Genomic DNA, 19,919 nt, shown 5'->3' on the forward strand with positions numbered 1-19,919 from the left:
TCAAATCTGAGCCCCTTGTTGGCTGTGTGACCTAGACAAGTGTCTTTCCCTCTCTGAGCCTCCACTCACCGATGGGGGTAATGACATCTCTCTGCCAAGCCATTGGGAGGATTGGCACAAATATACCTGAGAGTCCTGGACTAGAGATAGGTACACAGGAGGTGCTTAATCCACAGTGATTTGAACCGTCAGTCACAAGGGAGGTGATGTTTGGGTGGCATCTGGAGGGGTAAGTTTGCCAGGCAGAGAAGGGTGGTGCAGGGCTTTTGTGACAGCCCCGTGCCAAAGCCCACAGGGAGGACCGCGCAGGAAGGAGATGATAGACCCAGCCACGCCTGACCTTAAAAGCCAGACCTGGCGGGGGCGGGGCGGGGGGTACTTCCCTGGTGGTCCAGTGGCTAAGACTCCATGCTCCCAATGCAGGGGCCTGAGTTTGATCCCTGGTCAGGGAACTAGATTCTACATGCCCCAATTAAGACCTGGTACAGTTAAATAAATAAATATTAAAAAAAAAAGAAAGCCAGGCCTGGGGATTGGGGCACTGGGGAGCCACAGGAGGGCTGGGAGTAGGGGAGGAACAGGGTCAGCTCTGGGTGTGGGGAACTGGAGGCAGGGAGGCCATGAGAAGGCCATGGCGGAGGCTGGGGTGAGGGTTCACAGGGGGAGAATGAGGCCGGGCCAGGGGTGGGGGCTGTGGGGGCACAGAGGAGGGGAGGCGGCAGAGAGCTGAAGCAGGAGGCTCAGGGGCTGACGACTGACTGGGGCAAGAGGGGGAGCGGGTAGGGAGGAAGGGGAGCTGAGGCCAGGCCAGGAGTTTGGCCCTGGGTGAATGGTAGGGCTCTTCTGGGACCTGGAGCGGAGCAGGGTTGGGCACAGACCAATTTTGAATCTAAAGGAGTGTTCACCCTGCATGAGATGCTGGACCGACCCCTGCCTCCTGCTGTGACCTCTGACCCAGACCCATCCTTCCCTTGCCCCTACAGAACCTCCAAAAGCCCACACTGCAGAAACTCCCAGAAGCCACGGCCCAACCCCTCCACCTGGAGGTGGGGAAACTGAGGCAAAGAGGCAGAATCCTGCCCCCCCACCCAGATTCCAGCGGTGGGGGCTCAGGCATCCAGATTCTGGGTCTGGTGCCCCTTCCTGGCCTGGGGTCCCCTCCGTCCGCTGACGCCTCCTCTGCCCCCAGGATCTCCGCAGCTCCGTGCAGCGCGTCTGCCAGTTCCTGAGCTGGCCACTGGGCGAGGAGGCACTGGAGTCCGTCGTGGCACACTCGGCCTTCAAAGCCATGAAGGCCAACCCCATGTCCAACTTCTCTCTGCTGCCCCAGAGCCTGCTGGACCAGCGCCACGGTGCCTTCCTCCGGAAAGGTGAGGGGACTCTGGGGCTCTAAGCCCCATTAGGCCACCACCTGGCTGTGTGTCTTGGGCGAGTCACTTAACCTCTCTGGGCCTGTTAGCACGGAGCTTGGCACACAGCTGATGCTAAACGCTGAAGGACGTTGCCATAGCAGCTCTGAACGCTAGGAGGCTGTATGGAGTCTTCTTTGTGAACCCTTCTTAGGGTTAACGTTCACCCCAGAAATAGTCAAGTGTTGGATGACGGGCTGAGGGTGGGAGTGTATTAGTTTCCTATTCCTGTTGGAACCAAATACCACACGCATAGTGGCTTAAAACAACACGTTCAGGGAAATTCCTGGTGGTCCAGTGGTCAGGACTCATTACTTTCCACTGCCGTGGTCCAAGGGTTGGGGAGCTAAGGTCTTCCAAATAGTGTAGTGCAGCCAAAATAATAATAATAATAACAAAGGACAAAAACACATACATTCACTGCCTTATTGTTCTGGATGTCAGAAGTCCAAAATCAGCCTCACTGAGCTAAAATTAAGCTGTCAGGACCATGTTTTCTATGGAGGCTCTGGGGGGAACAAGTTCCCTGCCTTCACAGCTTCCAGACCTGCCTGTATTCCCCGGCTCGTGGTCCCTTCCTCCATCTTCAAAGCATCTTCTGCTCTCTGACTCTGACCCCCGCCCCATGCCCTCTTATAATGATGAGTGAGTGGGTGCTAAGTTGCTACAGTCATGACGAGTCTGCGATTCTGGGGACTGCAGCCCACTAGGCTCCTCTGTCCATGGGAGTCTCCAGACAACAATGCTGGGCCAGGGGGTCTCCCCGACCCAGGGACCGAACCCGCATCTCTTACACCTCCTGCATTGGCAAGTTGGTTCTTTACCACTAGAGCCACCTGGGAAGGCCCTCTTATAAGAATGTTTGCCATTGAACATTAACATCTTTAACTTAATCACATCTGCGAAGTCCCTTTGGCCATGTCAGGTCACATGTGCATAGGTTTGAAGGGTCAGGTCATAGACATCTTGGTGGGGGCGCCACTAGCCAGCCCTTCACAGGGAGCCCCCAGAAACCTCACTAGGGGTGTCATGTAATGTGTGGTTTGTGCATTTGCGAAAATTCAAAACACTGTGACCCAAATGACTTTGGCCCCAGGATTCCAGGTAATGGCTGGTGCCCCCGATTATCCCATGAGATGAGAAGCTTGAGGGGGGATTCCCCTACTGGTCCAGCAGATAAGAGTCTGCACTTCCACTGCAGGGAGTGCAGGTTCAATCCCTGGCCTGGGAACTAAGATCTCATATTCTGTGTGGTAAGGCCAAACAAAACAAACAAAAAAGTTAAAATAACTAATAATTTTTTAAGATAAATTAAAAAAAAAAGCAACTTGAGGGATGCAAGTGTTTGCCTGCGGGCACATAGAGCTAGCAGTCACACCTCTCACCTGCTCAGTGGCTGTGAGAGGCACACCTTCAGCCTGATCCGTGAAAGTGCTGGCTCCCGTGTCAGAGCAGCGCTGGAGGCAGTGGATGGCGCTGTAGGAGCGCTGGAGCCAGGAAGCCCTGTTCTAGCCAGGGAGGTGAAGGACAGGTGGAAGAGGAGGTGATACAACGCCGGGGAAGGATGCTAGATGGGGAGGCGCATGCTCTGGGTAGAGATTTAAGAACTTGGTGGGGGAAGGGGAGAGGTCTGCTGGAGGGGTGAGCAGGGCAGAGAGAGCCTGACTGGGAGGGGCAAGAATGGTGCTCGGGGGTTTGGCCAGGCGACTGGTGGCCAGTGATAAAGTGTCAGCCGTCAGCAAAATGGAGATATGGGGTGGGGGAGGGGAAGGACAGTGCTTCTGGCAAAGGGAACAGCATGGGCAAAGGCCAGGAGGTGGGAGAGAGGGTGCTGGCATCTTGGGGGCGGGGGCACGACGCTCTGGCTGCGCCTCAGCTCCTCCTTCCCTCCGCTCCCTCCAGGGGTCTGCGGTGACTGGAAGAACCACTTCACGTTGGCGCAGAGTGAAGCCTTCGACCGCGTCTACCGCGAGCAGATGCGGGGGCTGCCGACCTTCCCCTGGGACGTGGACCCCGAGGACGCCAGTCCGGACTCCGACCCCGATCCCCACCCGAGCCCCAACCCAGATCAGGCCTCCGAAGCACCCCACCAGTGACCCTGAAAATAAAAGCGTCTCTCTCCTGCGCGGGCTATTCGATGCGCCGCGGAAGGGATGGGGCGCCGCCGGGGGCCTCGGAGGCTGGGGTGGGGGCCCCAGGGGTGCGCCCAAGGCCTGGGGGAGGGCAAGGTCCTCTAGCCCACCCGGCACGCCTGTGGGGCCGGTGACCCAGAATCCTCTCCCAGAGGCGAAGATGGAGGCCGGGAGGCCAGCGCGGGGCACCTGACTCCCCCCAGCCGGGGTGCTGCGACCCCGACTCCGGATCCTGGGGAGGGAGAGTGATGGGGGCCAGGGTTCCCGGGTCTGAGGGACGAAGGAGCCAGGTCTGGACTCCGGGGTCTCCCGTGAGGCTGCGGAAACGCACGTTTCTGGCATAAAGCAGCTTTATTCTGAGCAGAGGTAAAGGGCAGCCCTAACAATCCGCCACTTAGCCCCTGCGAAACAGACTCGGCCCCTGCTGGCTTCCCCTCCGCTGGCCTGGACCTGTTCCCCAGCGCCTCGGGATTCAGCTCGGCTCCCCCCGGAGGCTTCTCTCTTCTCCGCGGCCAGGCTCGCTTTACCCCACAGCTCCTGAGGGCAGGCGGGTTCAGGAAGCCTCCCCTCAGACCCCAGAACCCCATCTTCACCCCCGCACAATTCCAGCACGGGGACCACTCAGCCAGGCGTCTCCTCAGAGAAGTTCTGACCCGGCGGGAACAGGAGATGTGCTGTTAGGACCTCGCCTAATGGAGACCTCCTGCCCATTTTCTAGGCGACACTGAGGTCCAGAGTGGGCACTGGGCTTGCCCGCATTCTAGAACAAATAGGGGGGAAAATCCTTGGCATCTCCCAGACACCTAGGCCACAAGCTTTGTCACAGGTACCACAGGGAGGCGGGGGCTCTAAGTGACGGTTGTCTGACCATCCTGAGTCAGGGCCAGAGCCATTTGGCTTTGGCTCCAGTCAGGGCCCCCCCCTGAGTCCTGGCTGGGTGGCCCCGTCTGGCTGCCGGATGCCTCTGGGTTCCAACAGTTTGGAGGCAGCATCTTTACCAAACCTCCTCCGGGTTGGGGACAGATAGCGGAGGTGGTGGCCAGGGGTGAGGGGCAGGGGGCCGCCCCAGGGCTGGGACCAGGCCAGCGGGCGGGTGTCCGCCTCCCCGCCGGGGGCCCCTCCAGCACCCCGTTGCCTCATCAGGGCCTTGGCTGGCGTGTCCTTGGAGCCCCAGGACTTCTTGAGCTGTGGAGGGAAAGACAGGGAGGTAAGAGGCGGTTCTTGGGGGTCCCAGAGCCTGGGGAGAGAGAGAGCAGGGCGGGGGGTGGGGGGGGTGAGGATGGAGAGGGTGCTTAGGGAGGAGGGAGGGGAGGAAGGAGGAGGTGGGCTGCAGGGAGATGAGAGTGGAGGGGTTGGGGGGAGGTGAGAAGGCCTTCGTGTCTCCAGAACCAGGAGGGAAGTTAATGGGGAGGCTGGGGACCCCCAGACCTACAGAGGGGGTGCGGAGTTGGGTCCCCATGTGCAGCTTTGCAGCGGGGAGAGGAACAGGAAGCAGCAGGCAGCTGCAAGGGGGCGGCAAATATTTGCCAAGGGAGGTTATGCCAGGTGAGGGCGGCTCAGGACCGGGAAGAGGCAAGGACCTTGCCCTTGCCCATCCCTCTTCTCCTCTCGATCGGGACCAAGGGAGGTGATTCTGGGGACATTCTTTTCTCTCCAGAGTGGCCTCAAGCTCCCACTTAGCAGATGGGGAAACTGAGGCTCAGAGGGGGCACAGCTCAGCGGAACTGACCCCAGGTCTGCCTGCATCTAGGGAGAATCCACCGGATTCTCCCACGTGGCTCCTGCTTGCAGACCACGTCACAGCTGAGGACACGAAGGCGCCATCCAAGGTTTCCCCAGAGAATGGGGGCAGGCTCTGCCAAGTGTCTAAGCAGCTGGGAGAAGGGAGGGGAGACCCCCCCTGACCTCCCCTATCCCCCTCCCCAACATGCAGAGCACACTCGAATCCAGGAAGCCAGTGAGCAGAGCATTTAAATGTTCCACCTGGGAAGCAACCAGGGCTGAGATCCAGTTCCTCCCTGGTGCCTTGGTTTCCCCATCTGTGAAATGGGTGAGTGGAGAGCTGTAATCACATCCACCTTAATGGCTGTGGCAGTTCAAGGTGAAAGTGACAGTGTTAGTTGCTCAGTCGCGTCTGACTCTTTGCGACCCCGCGGACTGTAGCCCGCCAGGCTCCTCTGTCCATGGAATTCTCCAGGCAAGAATACTCGAGTGGGTTGCCATGTCTTTCTCCAGGGGATCTTCCCAACCCAGGGATGGAACCTGGGTCTTCTGCATTGCAGGCAGATTCAGACGGTTTGTGGCAGAGGTTACATTTAATCAACTCTGAGGAAGCGCTTGGCATGGGGCCTGGTGCATGGCAAGGTGCCCGAAAAAAGATCGTTGCTTTGACCTTGGGCAAGTGAAACTCAACCCCTCTGTGCCTCAGCTTTTCCATTCATACACCTGAGCATTAACAGGAGTATGGCCTCACTGCCATGGTAGGAGGAGGCCAGGAAATCAAAAGAAATTCCATCTGGGGACTTAATTGTGACAATGGTGATTAATCTATTTCATTTGGCCGCACTGACTCCTCCTCCCAAGCAAACTGAGGATGGGGACAGTAGCTCAGCCCATGTCCCCAGTGAGAACGATGAGGGTCAGAGAAGGAGGCTCTCAGGGTCTCTGCCCAGTGTCACCAGTGCTCCCCTGCCCAGCACACAGTGGGGATACCGGAAGTGAACCATGCCATTGGGAATGCAGGGAAGCAGTTTTGCTTCCCCCGCCCCCAGGACCAGGCACCTCGCAGGGGCCCTCACAGGCTTTCATCCTCTTCCAGGCCCGCCACCCGGTCTCACCTCATCGTTGTCTCCATCACTAGAGCCCGACAGCTGGGACAGGCGACTCAGGTCCCAGAGGGAGCGGCTGGGCCGGGTTGGGGGGCCGCTGGGGATGCGGGCACGCTGTACGCTCCTCAGGATGTCGCTCAGAGCCGGCCCTGGTGCGGCCGGGGTCTCCTGCCTGTCCCCCTCGAAGACTCGGCAGGCGGCCAGGCGTTGGGTCAGTGAGACATCAGGCGGTAGTGGCGGCGACAGGGGGGCCACGGAGCAGCGGTGGGCCACACGGTGCGGGCTGTGGGCCAGCTGCAGCACCCCCAGGGCTCTAACAAAGGGACCCGGGGTGGGCGCGGCGGGGAGCGGCCCGGAGGCTGCATACAGCGTCCGGAACTCTCGGCTGAAGGCATCAGTGATTTCACCAGTCAGCAGGGTCACCAGGCCACGGTGCAGGCGGGAGTCACTCCAGGTGAAGCTGGGGGGGCACAGAGGGTGGAGGGGAGGATCAGAATCTCCAAGCAGCCTCAGAAGTCTGGCCTGGCCCCCATCACCCGCCCCCAACCTGGTCTCATGGAAAGGCTGTGTGACCTCAACATGCCCCTCCGTAGAATGGGGGCAACCAGGTATCTACCCTAGAGGATTGATGGGAAGGCATGAGCTAACATACTTAAATGATCACCTGGAATCAGACGAGTTTAAATCTGGGGTCTGCCCCGTTCCCACAGTTTCCGCCTCTGGAAAGAGATGGGATTCTGACACCCTCTGGGACTCTGAAGACTCAATTGCTTCCTATCATGACTGCCACTTATTAACTGCTTGCTGTGTATCAGGCTCTGGGTGTGCCTGCTCCCTGCCTCTGTTTGCTCATCTGTCACATGGAACTAAAACACAGGAAGATTAGAGTCAGAAAATATGGGTCGGGCCCCCTGCCCGACCAGCATTAAAAAAGGCTGGGAGTCGAGACTTCCCCAGTGGTCTAGTGGCTAAGACTCTGCACTCCAAACGCAGGGGACCTGGGTTCGATCCCTGGTGAGGGAACTAGATCCCACATGCCATAACTAAAAGATCCTGCATGCAACTAAGACCCAGCTCAGCCTAATAATGAAATTAAAAAGAAGCTCCGCACTTGCAATGCACAGGACGTGGGTTCAAAAAGTGGTCAGGGAACTAGATCCCACATGCTGCATAGCATGGTCAAAAAAAAAAAAAATCCCCCAAAACTACACTTCAATTAAAATAAGTAAATAAATACTTTAGAAGAGTTTAAAAAAATTAAAGTCTGCAAGCCATGGTGAGCTGTGCCCTTACTATCCCTGTGATCACACTGGTTGGGATTTAGAGAATCAAGCACACATGCTGGTATACAGCAGGTGCTCAGTAAATGCTCTCTTTGGAATTAAATGAACCTGGGCTCTCCTCCTGGCACAGGGGAACTTGGATGTGTCACATTCCCTCCCTAAGCTTCGCTCTGCCCATTGCAAAACCAGGCTCGCCCTGGTCCAGGCCATCTTGCACCTTGGCGGGTACCGTAGCAGCACCCGGCAGAGAGGGCCACTGCGAGGCCAGGATGACGAACGCCGGTCCAAGCATCCTTACCTCGTGGGGTGTCAGTATCCTCGCTCTCCAGCAGGTTGGCGGGCCAGCCTGCCCGCTCGGATTGTGACATCCCTCCCCCACCTATGACCTCAGCCCTGGAGCGGCCAGTGGGAACCCTGGGGAGGGGGGGCGCATCTGTGAGGTCACCCCCATTCCGCTCCACAGAGACTCCTGTCAGGCAGTGGCCGCTGGCTCATCTCCGTCCCCGGGGGGGTTTCTGAGACCCGAGGATTCGAGAGCGGTGGTCACAACGGAGCTTAGGAGAAGGACGTGGAGTGTCGGGAACTGAGGCCACGCCAGGTGCTGGGCCTGGGAGATCAGAAGTCCCGAGGGCGTGAGGCGTGTCGTTCAGCAGTTCCGGGAGGCCCGGGAAGCCTACGGCCTGGCTGGGGCACTGTCACCGCCGCCAGGCCACCATGGTCCTCGGCTGGCTGCCGCTTCTGGTGATGGTTCTGGCCCCCGGCACGACAGGCGTCAAGGACTGCGTCTTCTGTGAACTGACCGACTCCACGAGCTGTCCGGGCACCAGCATGCGCTGTGGCGACGACGAGGACTGCTTCACAGGCCACGGGGTGGCCCCCGGTGTCGGCCCCATCATCAATAAAGGCTGCGTGCACGCCACCTCGTGCGGCCACGAGGAGCCCATCAACTACATGGGCGTCACCTACAGCCTCACCACCAACTGCTGCACGGGCCACATGTGTAACGGGGCCCCCGACCCCACGCGCGGCCGGTTGGCGGGGGCCGCTGCCAGCCTGGCGCTGGGTGTGCTGCTGCTGCTCCGACATGTGCTGTGACCAACCTGGAGGGCAGGGCCCGGGGCTGGTCTCCTGGCTGCATTGCTCCCCCTGCCCCCCACCTCCATCCCCTTCCCCCATTAAATGGCCAGAGGCCCTGGACAACCTCTCGTGGCCCTGGCCTCATCCATTCTGGGGCTGCCCACCGGAGGAGCCCGGTGCTCTGGAAGCAGCCCCAGGCCCTCCAATTTAGTGATGGGGGAGCCATGTCCCACAGGTTGGACTGGACTACTGTATTTCATTGGTTCTAAGACGCGTTATCTTTTCAGATTTGGATCAGGATGTTTCTTTCCTTTGGTGGCACCTTAGAGTCGATGAAATATGGTAAAAAAAAAAAAAACCACACCAAAAAAATCAAATAATAATAAATGACAGCTGACGTTGATGCAGCACATCTTATGTTCCGTGCCAGGCATGATTATCTTACGGAATCCCCAAGTGAAGCTGAGAACAAAGATTCTCTTCAAAAACCTCCCAGTCTTGGGAATTCCCTGGCGGTCCTGTGGTTAGGACTCCGCGCTTTCACTGCTGGGGTCCCCGGGTTCAATCCCCTGGTTGGGGAGCTGAGATCCAGCAAGCTGCAAGGCGCAGCCAAAAAAATAAAAACCCAACATCCCAGTCTTAATGCTAGCGGTCAAAGTGTGGTCCTTGGACCAGCAGCATCAGCATTAATCAGGAACTTGCTAGAAATGTCAATTCTCGGGCCCCAGTCCAGGCTGGCTGAATAGGGGTGGGGCCCAGAAATCTGGGTTTTATTTAACAAGTCACCCAGGTGACTCTGGGGCCTGCTCAAAGTTGAAAGCCACCAGGCCAGGGCAAAGGTAATCAACTGGGCACTTCTGCCCCCCGGGGGGCACCTGGCAATGTCTGGAGATGGTTTGGGTTGTCATAACTGGGGAAGCCGGATGCTACCCATATCTCCTGGGTAGGGGCCATTCAGCCCAAGAAAGCTTCCCCGCAATACAGAATCATCCAGCCCCAAACATGAGCAGTAACTGTCTTGAGAAACCTTGCTCTAGACGCGCTAACCGGACCATCCCATGTCTAGAGGGAGAAACTGGGGCACAGAGAGGGGAAGTCAGTTGCACAAAGTCACACAGCTAGTAACTTCAAGCTAGGATTTGACCCCAGGCCATCCAGCTCGGAGTCCACGTGCCCTGCGCCATGCCGTTCCCAGGAAGTAAATGCTGCTATTTTCATGCTTTGCAGATGGGAAAACTGAGGTTCAGAGTAAGGGAAGGTACCAACCAGCCCAATGTCCCAGAGCTAAGAAGTCACGGAGCCAGGTTCAGGTCAGTTGGCCCCCAGGGAGAGAAGAGGAGGGACAGGAGATGTCTGAGGACCAGGCCATTTGTACACCAGCTCTGATTTTTGCATCTGTGTGTGCATGCTAAGTCGCTTCAGTCGTGTCCGACTCTGTATGACACTATGGAGTGTAGCCTGCCAGGTTCCTCTGTCCATGGGATTCTCCAGACGCATGCCCTCCTCCAGGGGATCACCCCGACCCAGGGACGGAACCCACGTCTCTCATGACTCCTGCATGGGCTGGCGGGTTCTTTACCACTGAGCCACCTGGGAAGCCCTCTGATTTTTGCACAGATGCTCAAAGAGGTGAAGACAGCCACCCAAAGCAGAGCTTGGACTCCAGTCCGGGTCCCCCTGTCATGGGAGCTCCCACATACCGGGAGCCCAGTTTCCCAGATGACGAAGTGCTGGGGCCAAAGAGATGAAGACTTACCCCCAGGCCACAACGCCACCCGGTGGGAGGTTCAGTACCAGCCTGTTCTGCCACAAGACCCCTCCTCTCCCGGGCAGGGGTGGGTACAGACCCATTTTACAGGGGAGGAAAGAGAGTCTGGGGAAGGACATGCCCCACTGCTGGCTGAGGGGGAGCTGGGGACCAGAGGCCGGGCGGTGTGTGGGGTCGAGGGCACTGCACCTGTAGGATCCTGAGATGACCCGCTCGCCGTCCAGCAGCACGAACTTTTCCCGCACGTTGCCGCTCACCTGCCGACGCCAGCGGCTCTGGAAACTGCAGCCCCGCACGACTCGGATGTCTAGGTTCTGCGGTGGGAGGGCATGCCCTTGCTCAGGCCAACCCTCCCCTCCCCCCTGACCTCCACCCAGTGCCCTCCCTCCAGGCTGCTCCTACCTGGGCGGCCCATGGGAGGGTCTATCCCAGCTTCCCCAGGGGTCTCTTGTGGATAGTCTTAACTTTGACGGACCCCACGGGAAGGCTCACCCCAGCTGCCCCACCCCCATGCCATGGGCATCAGATCTCAGGGGACACTCTCAGCCAGCATCCACCTTGATGACCCAGCACCTCCTGGAAGGGTCTGCCCACCGCTGCTTCCCCCCCCCCAGTGCCAGGGAATTGGGGTGTCACCCTCCAGCCACCTGGCCCCTACCTCAGTGGCCCAGGGGTTGACCCCCAGCTGCTGGGCCAGTGTCAGAAAGGCGGGCAGCTGCTGACGGTCCAGGAGCAGGTAGACGGGCACCCAGCGGCATGTGGCAGCCTCCACCAGGTCCGAAAGCAGATCTGGGTCAGTAAAGACGTCCATGACCACGGCCACCAGCTAAGGGGTGGGGAGAGGAGCTGTGGGTGGAGCCTGGGGCTTGGGGGGCACATTCCGGGGGTGAGGTCCTCCAGGGCGTTTAATGGTCCAGGCTCCGTGGGACATTCAGGGAAGCTGAGGGGGAGACCCCGACACACATACTACAGTTCATTCAGCGCCTATGTGTGAACTGACTCAAGGGACAGGAGTTTGAGCAAACCCCAGGAGACAGTGGAGGACAAAGGAGCCTGGCGTGCCTTAGTCCATGGGGTCGCAGAGTTGGACACGACCAAGAGACTGAACAACAACGATGTGTGAATGAGAAGCAAACAGGCTTTCTGGAGCCCCTCCACCTCTAACTGTTGGAAACGGTCATCATAAAGCACACGTCTGCAGCAGTACCCCATGGGCTTTGACACTACGTGGCTGCCAGGGCTCGGTGGGCTGGAGGCCCTTCACTGTGGGCAGCTGCACACCTGGTCCTCGGGTGGGATAACCTGCCAGGCCACCAAGGTGAGCTCTGGGGACAGGGAAATGCTGAGGAGCCTGGAGCTGGCAGGCAGAAAAAGGTGGTGGTGGTGAACCCTGAGTCACTGGCCAGAGGGCCTTGGTTCAAAGCCCCACTTGGACACTTAAAAGGCAAGGGACAACCTGCCATGCCTCACTTTCCCTGTCTCCTCAATGGGTACATGAAGCCCAACCTCATAGGACCCTCCTTGGGATTAGATGGGTTAACCCATAATAAAACACTTAGCGTGGGAGTAGAGACATAAAAAAGTTGTTATAGAATGGGCCGTCCAAGGGGCTGCAGGGCAGACATTTTCAGTTCAGTTCAGTCTCTCAGTCGTGTCCAACTCTTAGCGACCCCATGGACTGCAGCATGCCAGGCTTCCCTGTCCATCACCAACTCCCGGAGCTTGCTCAAACTCATTTGGGCCCCACTAAAGGAGTATAAGGGCTTCCCTGGTAGCTCAGCTGGCAAAGAATCTGCCTGCATTGCAGGAGACCCTGGTTCAGTTCCTGGGTGGGGAAGTTCCCCTGGAGAAGGGATAGTTTACCCACCCCAGTGTTCTTGGGCTTCCCTGGTGGCTCAGAGGGCAAAGAATCCACCTGCAATGTGGGAGGCCTGGGTTCGATCCCTGGGTTGGGAAGATCCCTTAGAGGAATAAGTGGCAACCCACTCCAGTATTCTTGCTTGGACAAGAATCCCCATAGACAGAGGGGCCTGGCGGGCTACAGTCCATAGGGTCACAAAGAGCTGGACACGACTGAGCGACTAAGCGAGGCACAAAGGAAGATAAAGACATCCACCCTGGCTGGTGGGGTGGAATAGGTGACTGAGGTGTGCGGTCATACTTAGGTCCAAGAGGCATGGATGCCTGAGGCACCCAGGTCTTGGGGAGAGAGTGGGAACCCTCAGATCTAAGAGAGTAAGGGTGAGATCGGGGCCGTGTGGATGCCTGGATCCTGGGAAGCGTGGACACGCATGGTCCAGAATGCCAGGGTCCCAAGTGATGTGCCCTCACACTCACGTCTGGGGGCTGACACGTGAGGATGGCCAAGTCTGGGGGAGGGACCCCCTGAGGCTCCCACCTTGTGGGCGGCCCGAATCTCCTGGTGCACCAGCTCCTTGAGGGACGGCTGGCCCTCGCCAGGCGGCTGGGTGTACAGCTGGGCCCGGGTGATCCCTTTCCAGGCTGAGTCTTCCGGCCAGCCCAGGCGCAGCACGGGCACCGCCTCCTCCGACTGTCCCGGCCAGTAGGTCAGGCTGCCCGAGACCCCATGGGCGGTGTCGGCTCCCTCTGCTGCCCCGCCGGGCTCAGGCTTCGCAGCCGTCCAGTCCTCAGCCGCTGCCACCAGGCCCCGGAGCTCCTCTCCGCCCAGGAAGGGCCGCAGCCCCTCGCGCCGCAGGCAGGCCTCGAACGCCTCCACGCCCTCGCCCAGCAGAGTCTCCAGCGCCAGTCGCTGGCCCTCGGAGTACAGGAAGCCAGGGCTGGCCTCAGTCTGGGGCCATCCCCCAGGCCCTGGATCCATTCCTTCCAGTGCTGCCAGCTGGGAGGCTGCCATCGGGCCGTTTGGGGGTGAGGATGGCGAGGCTGGATGTCTGGAGGGCTTGGCCGTCTCTGGGCACCGAGCATCTAGAGGTCTCCAGACAGGCAGACTCCGTGTGGCCGTGCAACACCACCCGCACAGCCCTCAGTCCCGACGGCTCGCCGTCCTGACCATCCCACTGCCCAAATGAGGGACCGCCCAGAGCGTGGCGTTGCTCAGATCGCCAGCCCGCCGGCCACCTGAGATTCGTGCCAGACTCCGATGTTCTGGCAGAGCCCACGAGTGGCCCCCCGCATGTCACTCAGGCTGACTGCCTGACACTTTCTGCAGCCACGCAGCTCTGCTTCCTGACACGCCAGTCCTCCTCCAGCCCCGCCGGAGACACGAGGCTCCAAGTGACCCTGCCTCTGGCTCAGGCTGACTCTCCCGCCAGGCAACAGGCTGTCTGTTTGTCTCTGAGCATCCAAACGTCCCTAGCTAAAGGCAGAGTGGGCTGCCTGTTTGCCCCTGGCAGATACCACACCTAACTGACCCTCTCTGGCTGTCTTTTTGATGGTCTGGAAGACATGGATCGCTTCCAGCTGACAATCTCAACATCTGACCGCCCAGTGGAGCAACCAGCAGGCTCCGCCAGAATGTTTCTCCTGACAACCAGCCTCCTGACTTACTGGTCCTCACTGGCCGACCACCCCGGAAGACTTCTCTGTGAACCACCCCTCAGCCGTGGGAGGGTGCACTCCAGCCCTAAATCTTGGCATCACCTTTCCCAGCCGGGGAACTCAGTCTGTCTCCTCTGCAGGGTGAAGATCCTGCTCCCTGAGCGTTCACACCCACTCAGGCTGCTGCGGGGGTGGGTGCCCTCTACAGGGAGTTTTGTTACAATGGAATCAGCCCATTCAGACTGATGGCTGGATCAACTAACCCGGGTTCCTAAGACCACTGACCCGGCCTTCTAAAGAGTGATCTCAGGCCCACTCCAGCCAGGATTTCTGCCTTAATCCCACTGTCTCTGGCCAGCGGATTGTCCACTTATTCCAGGATGAGGACCACTCTGCATCCTTCCCAAGCTGCCCTTTTGACAATTCTGACTCAACCTCTGCTCAGTGGATCCCTCCCCCCCGCCCCCCGCTGATCCCTGTCAAAAAGCCCCCTCTCCAGCACCCAGTCGGCTCCCCTCCGCTGGACCACAGCAAACCAGCCCTGCAAAGAGAAGAGGAATAAAGCCAGGCCAGTCCCTCTCCCTCCGGTCCTCCCCAGACCCCTCATCTCTCCCAAGTCTCCATCACCTTCCCCTCCTCTTGCCTTTCTGGAGGTCAGATCAGGGGCCTGGAGACCTCCTTTATTCCTGTGGCTCTTCTGGCCGGCCGGCCGGCCTGCCTTATTCATCAGGTTTCTTCCTGGGATCCGGGGAACCCAGCCCCTTGTGCAAATACAGGGGGAGGGCCATCACAGGCCCCTGGAAGTCTGGGGTGCGGGAGCGAAGTAAGGGAAGGTCCCAGTCGCCCAGCAGACTCCGGCTTCAGAGGCGGGAGCTCACATCACCTGTTCCCACACACCCTCTCCCCCATGGTGTCCCAACCCATTTCTATTTCCTGGTCCAAGCCCCGCCAGCCATCCCTAACGTTGGAGATCCCTGAGGGGAGCACGGGTCCTTTAAGAGTAGGTGTGGCTGGTTCAAAAAGGAAGCAGGTGTCATTAACACCAGACACCTGGGAAGGAGGTGGGGCTTCAGCCTTAGATGGCTGCTAGGTCCCAAGGGTGCAGCAGGGTCCGAGGGCGCCAACAGGCTTGGGGTGGGCACCGCAGACACTCAGGCCCCTGCAGACTCCACCCCCCATAACACAACGTTAAGGGGCTCATCCCAGAGGCTGGTCTACATAGAAGGGTTGTCATTGAGTCACTAAGTCATGTCCCACGTCTTTGCAACCCCATGATCCGCAGTATGCCATGCTTCCCCGTCCTTCACTGCCTCCCAGTTTGTTCAAATTCATGTCCATTGAGTCAGTGATGCCATCCAACCATCTCATCCTCTGTCACCCCCTTCTCTTCCTGCCCTCAATCTTTCCCAGCATCAGGGTTTTTTCCAATCAGCCATTCACATCAGGTGGCCAAAGTATTGGAGTTTCAGCTTCAGCATCAGCCCTTCCAATGAATATTCAGGGTTGATTTCCTTTATGAGTGACTGGTTTGATCTCCTTGCTGTCCAAGAGACTCTTAAGAGTCTTCTCCAGCACAATTCAAATTATCAATTCTTTTCAGCACTCAGCCTTCATGATCCAACTCTACATTCATACATGACTACCGTAAAAACCATGAAAGCCACTCAGTCATATTTGACTCTGCAACCCCATGGACTGTGGCCTACCAGGCTCCTGTCCATGGGATTTCCCAAGCAAGAATACTGGAATGGGTAGCCATTCCCTTCTCCAGAGGATTTTACCGACCCAGGAATCAAGCCCAGGTCTCATGCTTTGTAAGCATATTCTTTACCATCTGAGCCACGCTTTGACCGTACAGATCTTTGTTGGCAAAGAGAGGGGCATGGCATCCACTGCCCAAAATGATGGGGTTCTCCTTGAGGGCTCCAACCCCCTCCCTCCCCCCTACTCCGTTCCCCAATAATATACAGAAGACTGTTAGCATCCAAAATCTTTTTAATAACAAGGTAGACTCTCGGGTTAGTTTTTGTAGCCACGGCTGGCTCGTCGGCCTCTGGCGCGCTCGAACTTCCGGCCCTTGGAGCGGACGTAGGGTCTGCAGGGAGAGAAGGGGCCCACGTTAGAGAGAGTCAGGGGCTGCTGAGGCCTGCCAGCCAGTTGGGAGTTGAGAAACGTCTGCTCTAACAGAGCAGCACGGGGACACCAGCAGAAGGCCTCACTCAACTGAGGCAGGGTCAGCAGGAAAGCCTGGCAGCACAGGAAGTCAGATGGCCAGGAGTGGCTGAAGGGCCTCCACTAGGCCCTGGGGGTGTCAACCAGGGCGCCCCAGAGCTGGACAAGATGCAGGCCCCACCCGAGGAGGGACAGGCTCTGAAGAACCCACACCAGTGATGCTGGCTGGGCAGGAAGCTCAATACCCAAACAACAGAGCTTTAAGCAGAGCCGTGAAGGAAAAGCGCAGATTCTAGGCTGACAGAAGGAGCTGGAAGCATGGCGAGGCCGACGTGCAGGGTATACTCACTTGGTGTGGCTATGCGGGGTTCCTGGGGCCTTGCCGAAATGCCTGTACACCTCTCGGCCCTTACGAGGACCTAGGGAAGGGGAGGAAGGGGTGGCTCAGCCTGATCCGGGCTGGGGTGTGGGGGGAGGGCTGTCCCTGACCTCCCAGACCCAGAAAGGGAAAGGCTGCCAGGAGCCCATGGCCCGGCCCCGAGAGCCACTCACCAGAGAGGAGGACAGTGCCACAGCCCTTGGGGGAGTCCAGGGCCAGCTGGTCGAAGGTGAGGATCTTGCCCCCGGCCTTGAGGATGCGACTCCGGGCGCGGCTGCTCACTCGCAAAGCACACACCTAGGGGACAGAGGACGGGCGTGGTCAGAGCCCCCTGGACGGCGACCCAGGAGCTGCTGGGACCTCCGGTCCGCTGCCCAGACCCAGCAGGAGTTCCGGCTGCTTATTCTGCCTGATAACCAACTACTGGAGCCAAACGCCCGAGCCCTAAGAATGCAGCCATTCTTACCAGTTTACATCTAGAAACCCCCCTGACACCACAAACCTAAGACAGTACACAGGTGAGAAAACTGAAGCAGAGATACTGTGGAAAACTGTCCAGAGATAACAAAGTGGCAGAGTGAGCACCATCAGCAGGGCCCCAAAAGGGGCTTGCCCAGGGAAGCCCGCCATCAACACCACCCCCCTGCAATTCAGGCTTCATGCCTGCCTCACCCAGAGGCGAGGCGAGCCTGACGGCACCACAGCAGGACAAGGACCTCAGCGTGACCCACACACCGTGCTCCCGAGCCACACCTCCCGACTCACCTTCAGTTTGGGCACCTCCTGAACACGAACGTCATCAGTTATAGTCCCCACCACCACAGCTGTTTTGCCCTCCCGGCCAGGAAGCTTCATTTTCCGGATCTGGGAAGGGCGCAGGGGAAGGGGGCAGTGATATACACATTAAACAAGTTCCCTCCGGCGCTTAAATCCAACCCCACCAATCCAGGCATCCCAAGGGCCAACAGTTGTGCCTCATTTGGGCTAAACCCACCCATGCCACCCCTCTCTAACTACCACAACAAGCCTAATCTCAGGTCCAGCCTGCAGAAACCTCCAAAAAATGTGCAAACAGATCTCTCCTACAGAAAACTTTTGATACAGAGGGCTTGCTCTAAGACTTCAAGCCTCAGGATGATTTCATAAAAGACACTGTTAACTGCACCCCTACACACATGGTGAGGAAGAAAATGAGACCAAGCCAGTCCAACACTCCCACTCCCAGCTTCCATCGGAGGTGTCAGAGTTCTACACCTACTGCTGGATGAAGTTAAGCCATAATAGCCAGGCTGCTACCAGAGAACTCCAAGCCCACCCTTCCTCTCGAAGTCGGGCTCCAGACATGACCCAGTTGCTCCCCTAGGTTGGTTAAGCCCCAGTATCAGCCCCTCACCATCCGGGAAAGGGAGAGCGGTGGCCGGTTGGTGCGGCTCATGAACAATCTCTTGAGGACAACCTGATTGAAGGTGGAGTTGGTTCGTCTGGCCAGGAACCTGTACAACTGGAGCGGAAGAAAAATGAAGAGTGAGAACCCAGGGCAGCCCAGCCCACCCCCTCCCTCCCAGCTTTCTAACAAAGGAGGAAACAGATGACTGAGGCTTTCCCCCATCCCACAGAGCAGGACTCGGCCAGGGAACCCAGAAACCCCCCACACCACCCCCAGCTGTGAACAGGCCCAGAGACTGAAAACGCTGGCATCTCCAGCAGCTCTGGGAAAGCAGCAGACTCGTGCCTGTGCTGCAGGCTCCCACAGGGAGCCTGTGACCGAAACCAGCATGGAGGCCCTGAAGTTCTGTTTCTGGGGTGGCCTTGATGAGGGGTCTCTGCCCCAACCTCACCTTGACCAACAGCCTCAGGTAAATGTCCTGGCTCTTGGGCTCCTTGCGTCGAACCTTTCGGTCCTTGTTGTGGCGGATGTCAACTCCCTGAAGGGGTGAAGGAAGGGAAGGCCATGAACCCAACTCTCATTTGGCAGATTCCACATAAACAATTTCAGCTATTCCTTACCTGCGAGAAACAGCTAAAGGCGCAGTCTCTGGAGATAACCAACCCCAGACTCACACTGAGAACCATCTGGGAAAATCACTTAAAACTCCCTGGGTCTCAAGTCACTTTTTTTTCTTTTTTAAAAAGAGGGAAAGAGTGCTAATTTTACACAGTAAGCTGTCAGCTCAGCACAATGACCTTAATAGCACCCCTATTAACTCAATTTTTTAGTTCTTTAGCAGCTATGTTTTTCAAAAATTTAAGTACCATTTAACCTCTCAACGCCTGTTCCCACACGTGGAGCGTTATCAGAAACACTTAAATCGAGGATGACTTTAAGTTATCATAAAAGCAACGAGCCTTTTTTTCAAGTCCCCTGTACAGAACCAGTCTTAAAACGACTTTTCAAGCATTATCTTCTTGACTCCAGAAACCTGAGCAGGTCCTTTCCCACTCTAGTGCTAAGACTGCTGAAGGAGGCCCACAATTTCCACCACAGCCTCTGCCTGCTCTCCTGCAAACTTCTTAGACTATGTCACGAATTGTAAAGAACGACTTGTTAATAGCTCTCATACATCCAGCATTTAGGTATGCAAAGACCCTTGGTGAGCACTTTCTGTGAGCACTTCTCACCCAACTCACATCTTTGAAACAAAATTACTGGGTCTCCAACGAACAGATAAATGCTTTCCAGTCGCAGGGAATGCAGAGGGTAGGGAATTGAATCTCGAACGGAAGCCCGCCTGGCCCCCAAACACGGGCACCAGGCGCTTGACGACACCCCCCACTAGCACCCAACTTTCCAGGCTGGGGAGTGACAGAATACAGGGGCCGCACAGACAAGAGTGGCTGTGGAACCAGTTCCTGGGCCCGAACCCTGGCTCCGCCACTTACTGGCACTGTGACCCTGATCATACTACTTAACCTTCTTGCCCCTCAATCTGGTCATCTACGATAGGACCTATATAATACAGGAGTACAGGAAGGGTGGGAGACTGAAGAAGCCCACCCCTGGCCTTCGGGCTTCCAAAACAGCTCCCCGCCGCGGGAGTCGCCTCCTTTGAACACCCGTGAACCCCTGCCTCCCTCTGGAACGTCCCCAGCCCGGGGCCGCTGTGGATGGCAGCGGATGGTCGAGCCCAGGACGCCGCAAAGCTAGCTCACCATGATGGCGCCTCCTCCTTAGCCAGGTCCGGAAAGAGAGAGCAGATGCGGGATGGGCGGGGAAAGCCTTCAGCGTATGGCGCCTACTTGACATCACTTGGGCGACGGGGCGCTCTACTATGACTCACGCCTCTCTATGGTGAATCAGAAAGCCAGCTAGATGGACGTTTCCGGAATTGAGTGGAGCCACATCTAAAGGGGAACA

General features: G+C 57.8%; 4 protein-coding genes across 6 annotated transcripts in view; 2 read left to right on the forward strand and 2 right to left on the reverse strand.

The window, feature by feature from the left end:
• SULT2B1 (sulfotransferase family 2B member 1) overlaps positions 1-3,533 on the forward strand; it is a 61,046-nt gene extending 57,513 nt beyond the window's left edge. For all 3 annotated transcript variants that reach the window (XM_025269436.3, XM_006040970.4, XM_044930831.2), the window contains 2 exons: positions 1,190-1,370; positions 3,312-3,533. In XM_025269436.3, coding sequence (XP_025125221.1) covers positions 1,190-1,370; positions 3,312-3,505 — 375 coding nt within the window. In that variant the 3' untranslated portion in view covers positions 3,506-3,533. The remainder of the gene's footprint in view (positions 1-1,189; positions 1,371-3,311) is intronic.
• A 344-nt stretch (positions 3,534-3,877) lies between these two features.
• Positions 3,878-14,487, reverse strand: FAM83E (family with sequence similarity 83 member E). Its single transcript, XM_006040968.4, has 5 exons — positions 12,896-14,487; positions 11,156-11,323; positions 10,687-10,811; positions 6,379-6,829; positions 3,878-4,726 (listed from the first exon to the last, which is right to left on the reverse strand). The coding sequence occupies exons 1-5, from the start codon at positions 13,367-13,369 to the stop codon at positions 4,451-4,453; spliced, it is 1,494 nt and encodes a 497-aa protein (XP_006041030.3). The 5' UTR covers positions 13,370-14,487; the 3' UTR covers positions 3,878-4,450.
• Positions 7,392-9,035, forward strand: SPACA4 (sperm acrosome associated 4). The gene has a single exon (XM_006040967.4). The coding sequence runs from the start codon at positions 8,367-8,369 to the stop codon at positions 8,745-8,747; it is 381 nt and encodes a 126-aa protein (XP_006041029.1). The 5' UTR covers positions 7,392-8,366; the 3' UTR covers positions 8,748-9,035.
• A 1,503-nt stretch (positions 14,488-15,990) lies between the features above and the next one.
• RPL18 (ribosomal protein L18) lies at positions 15,991-19,858 on the reverse strand. The gene is made up of 7 exons (XM_006040962.3): positions 19,715-19,858; positions 18,403-18,489; positions 17,958-18,065; positions 17,330-17,428; positions 16,738-16,861; positions 16,535-16,604; positions 15,991-16,108 (listed from the first exon to the last, which is right to left on the reverse strand). Exons 1-7 carry the CDS (start codon positions 19,715-19,717, stop codon positions 16,033-16,035), a joined length of 567 nt encoding a protein of 188 aa, XP_006041024.1. The 5' UTR covers positions 19,718-19,858; the 3' UTR covers positions 15,991-16,032.
• Between the last annotated feature and the right edge of the window lie 61 nt (positions 19,859-19,919).

Source organism: Bubalus bubalis, chromosome 18 (genome assembly GCF_019923935.1).
Source record: "Bubalus bubalis isolate 160015118507 breed Murrah chromosome 18, NDDB_SH_1, whole genome shotgun sequence".
Lineage (NCBI taxonomy): Eukaryota > Metazoa > Chordata > Mammalia > Artiodactyla > Bovidae > Bubalus > Bubalus bubalis.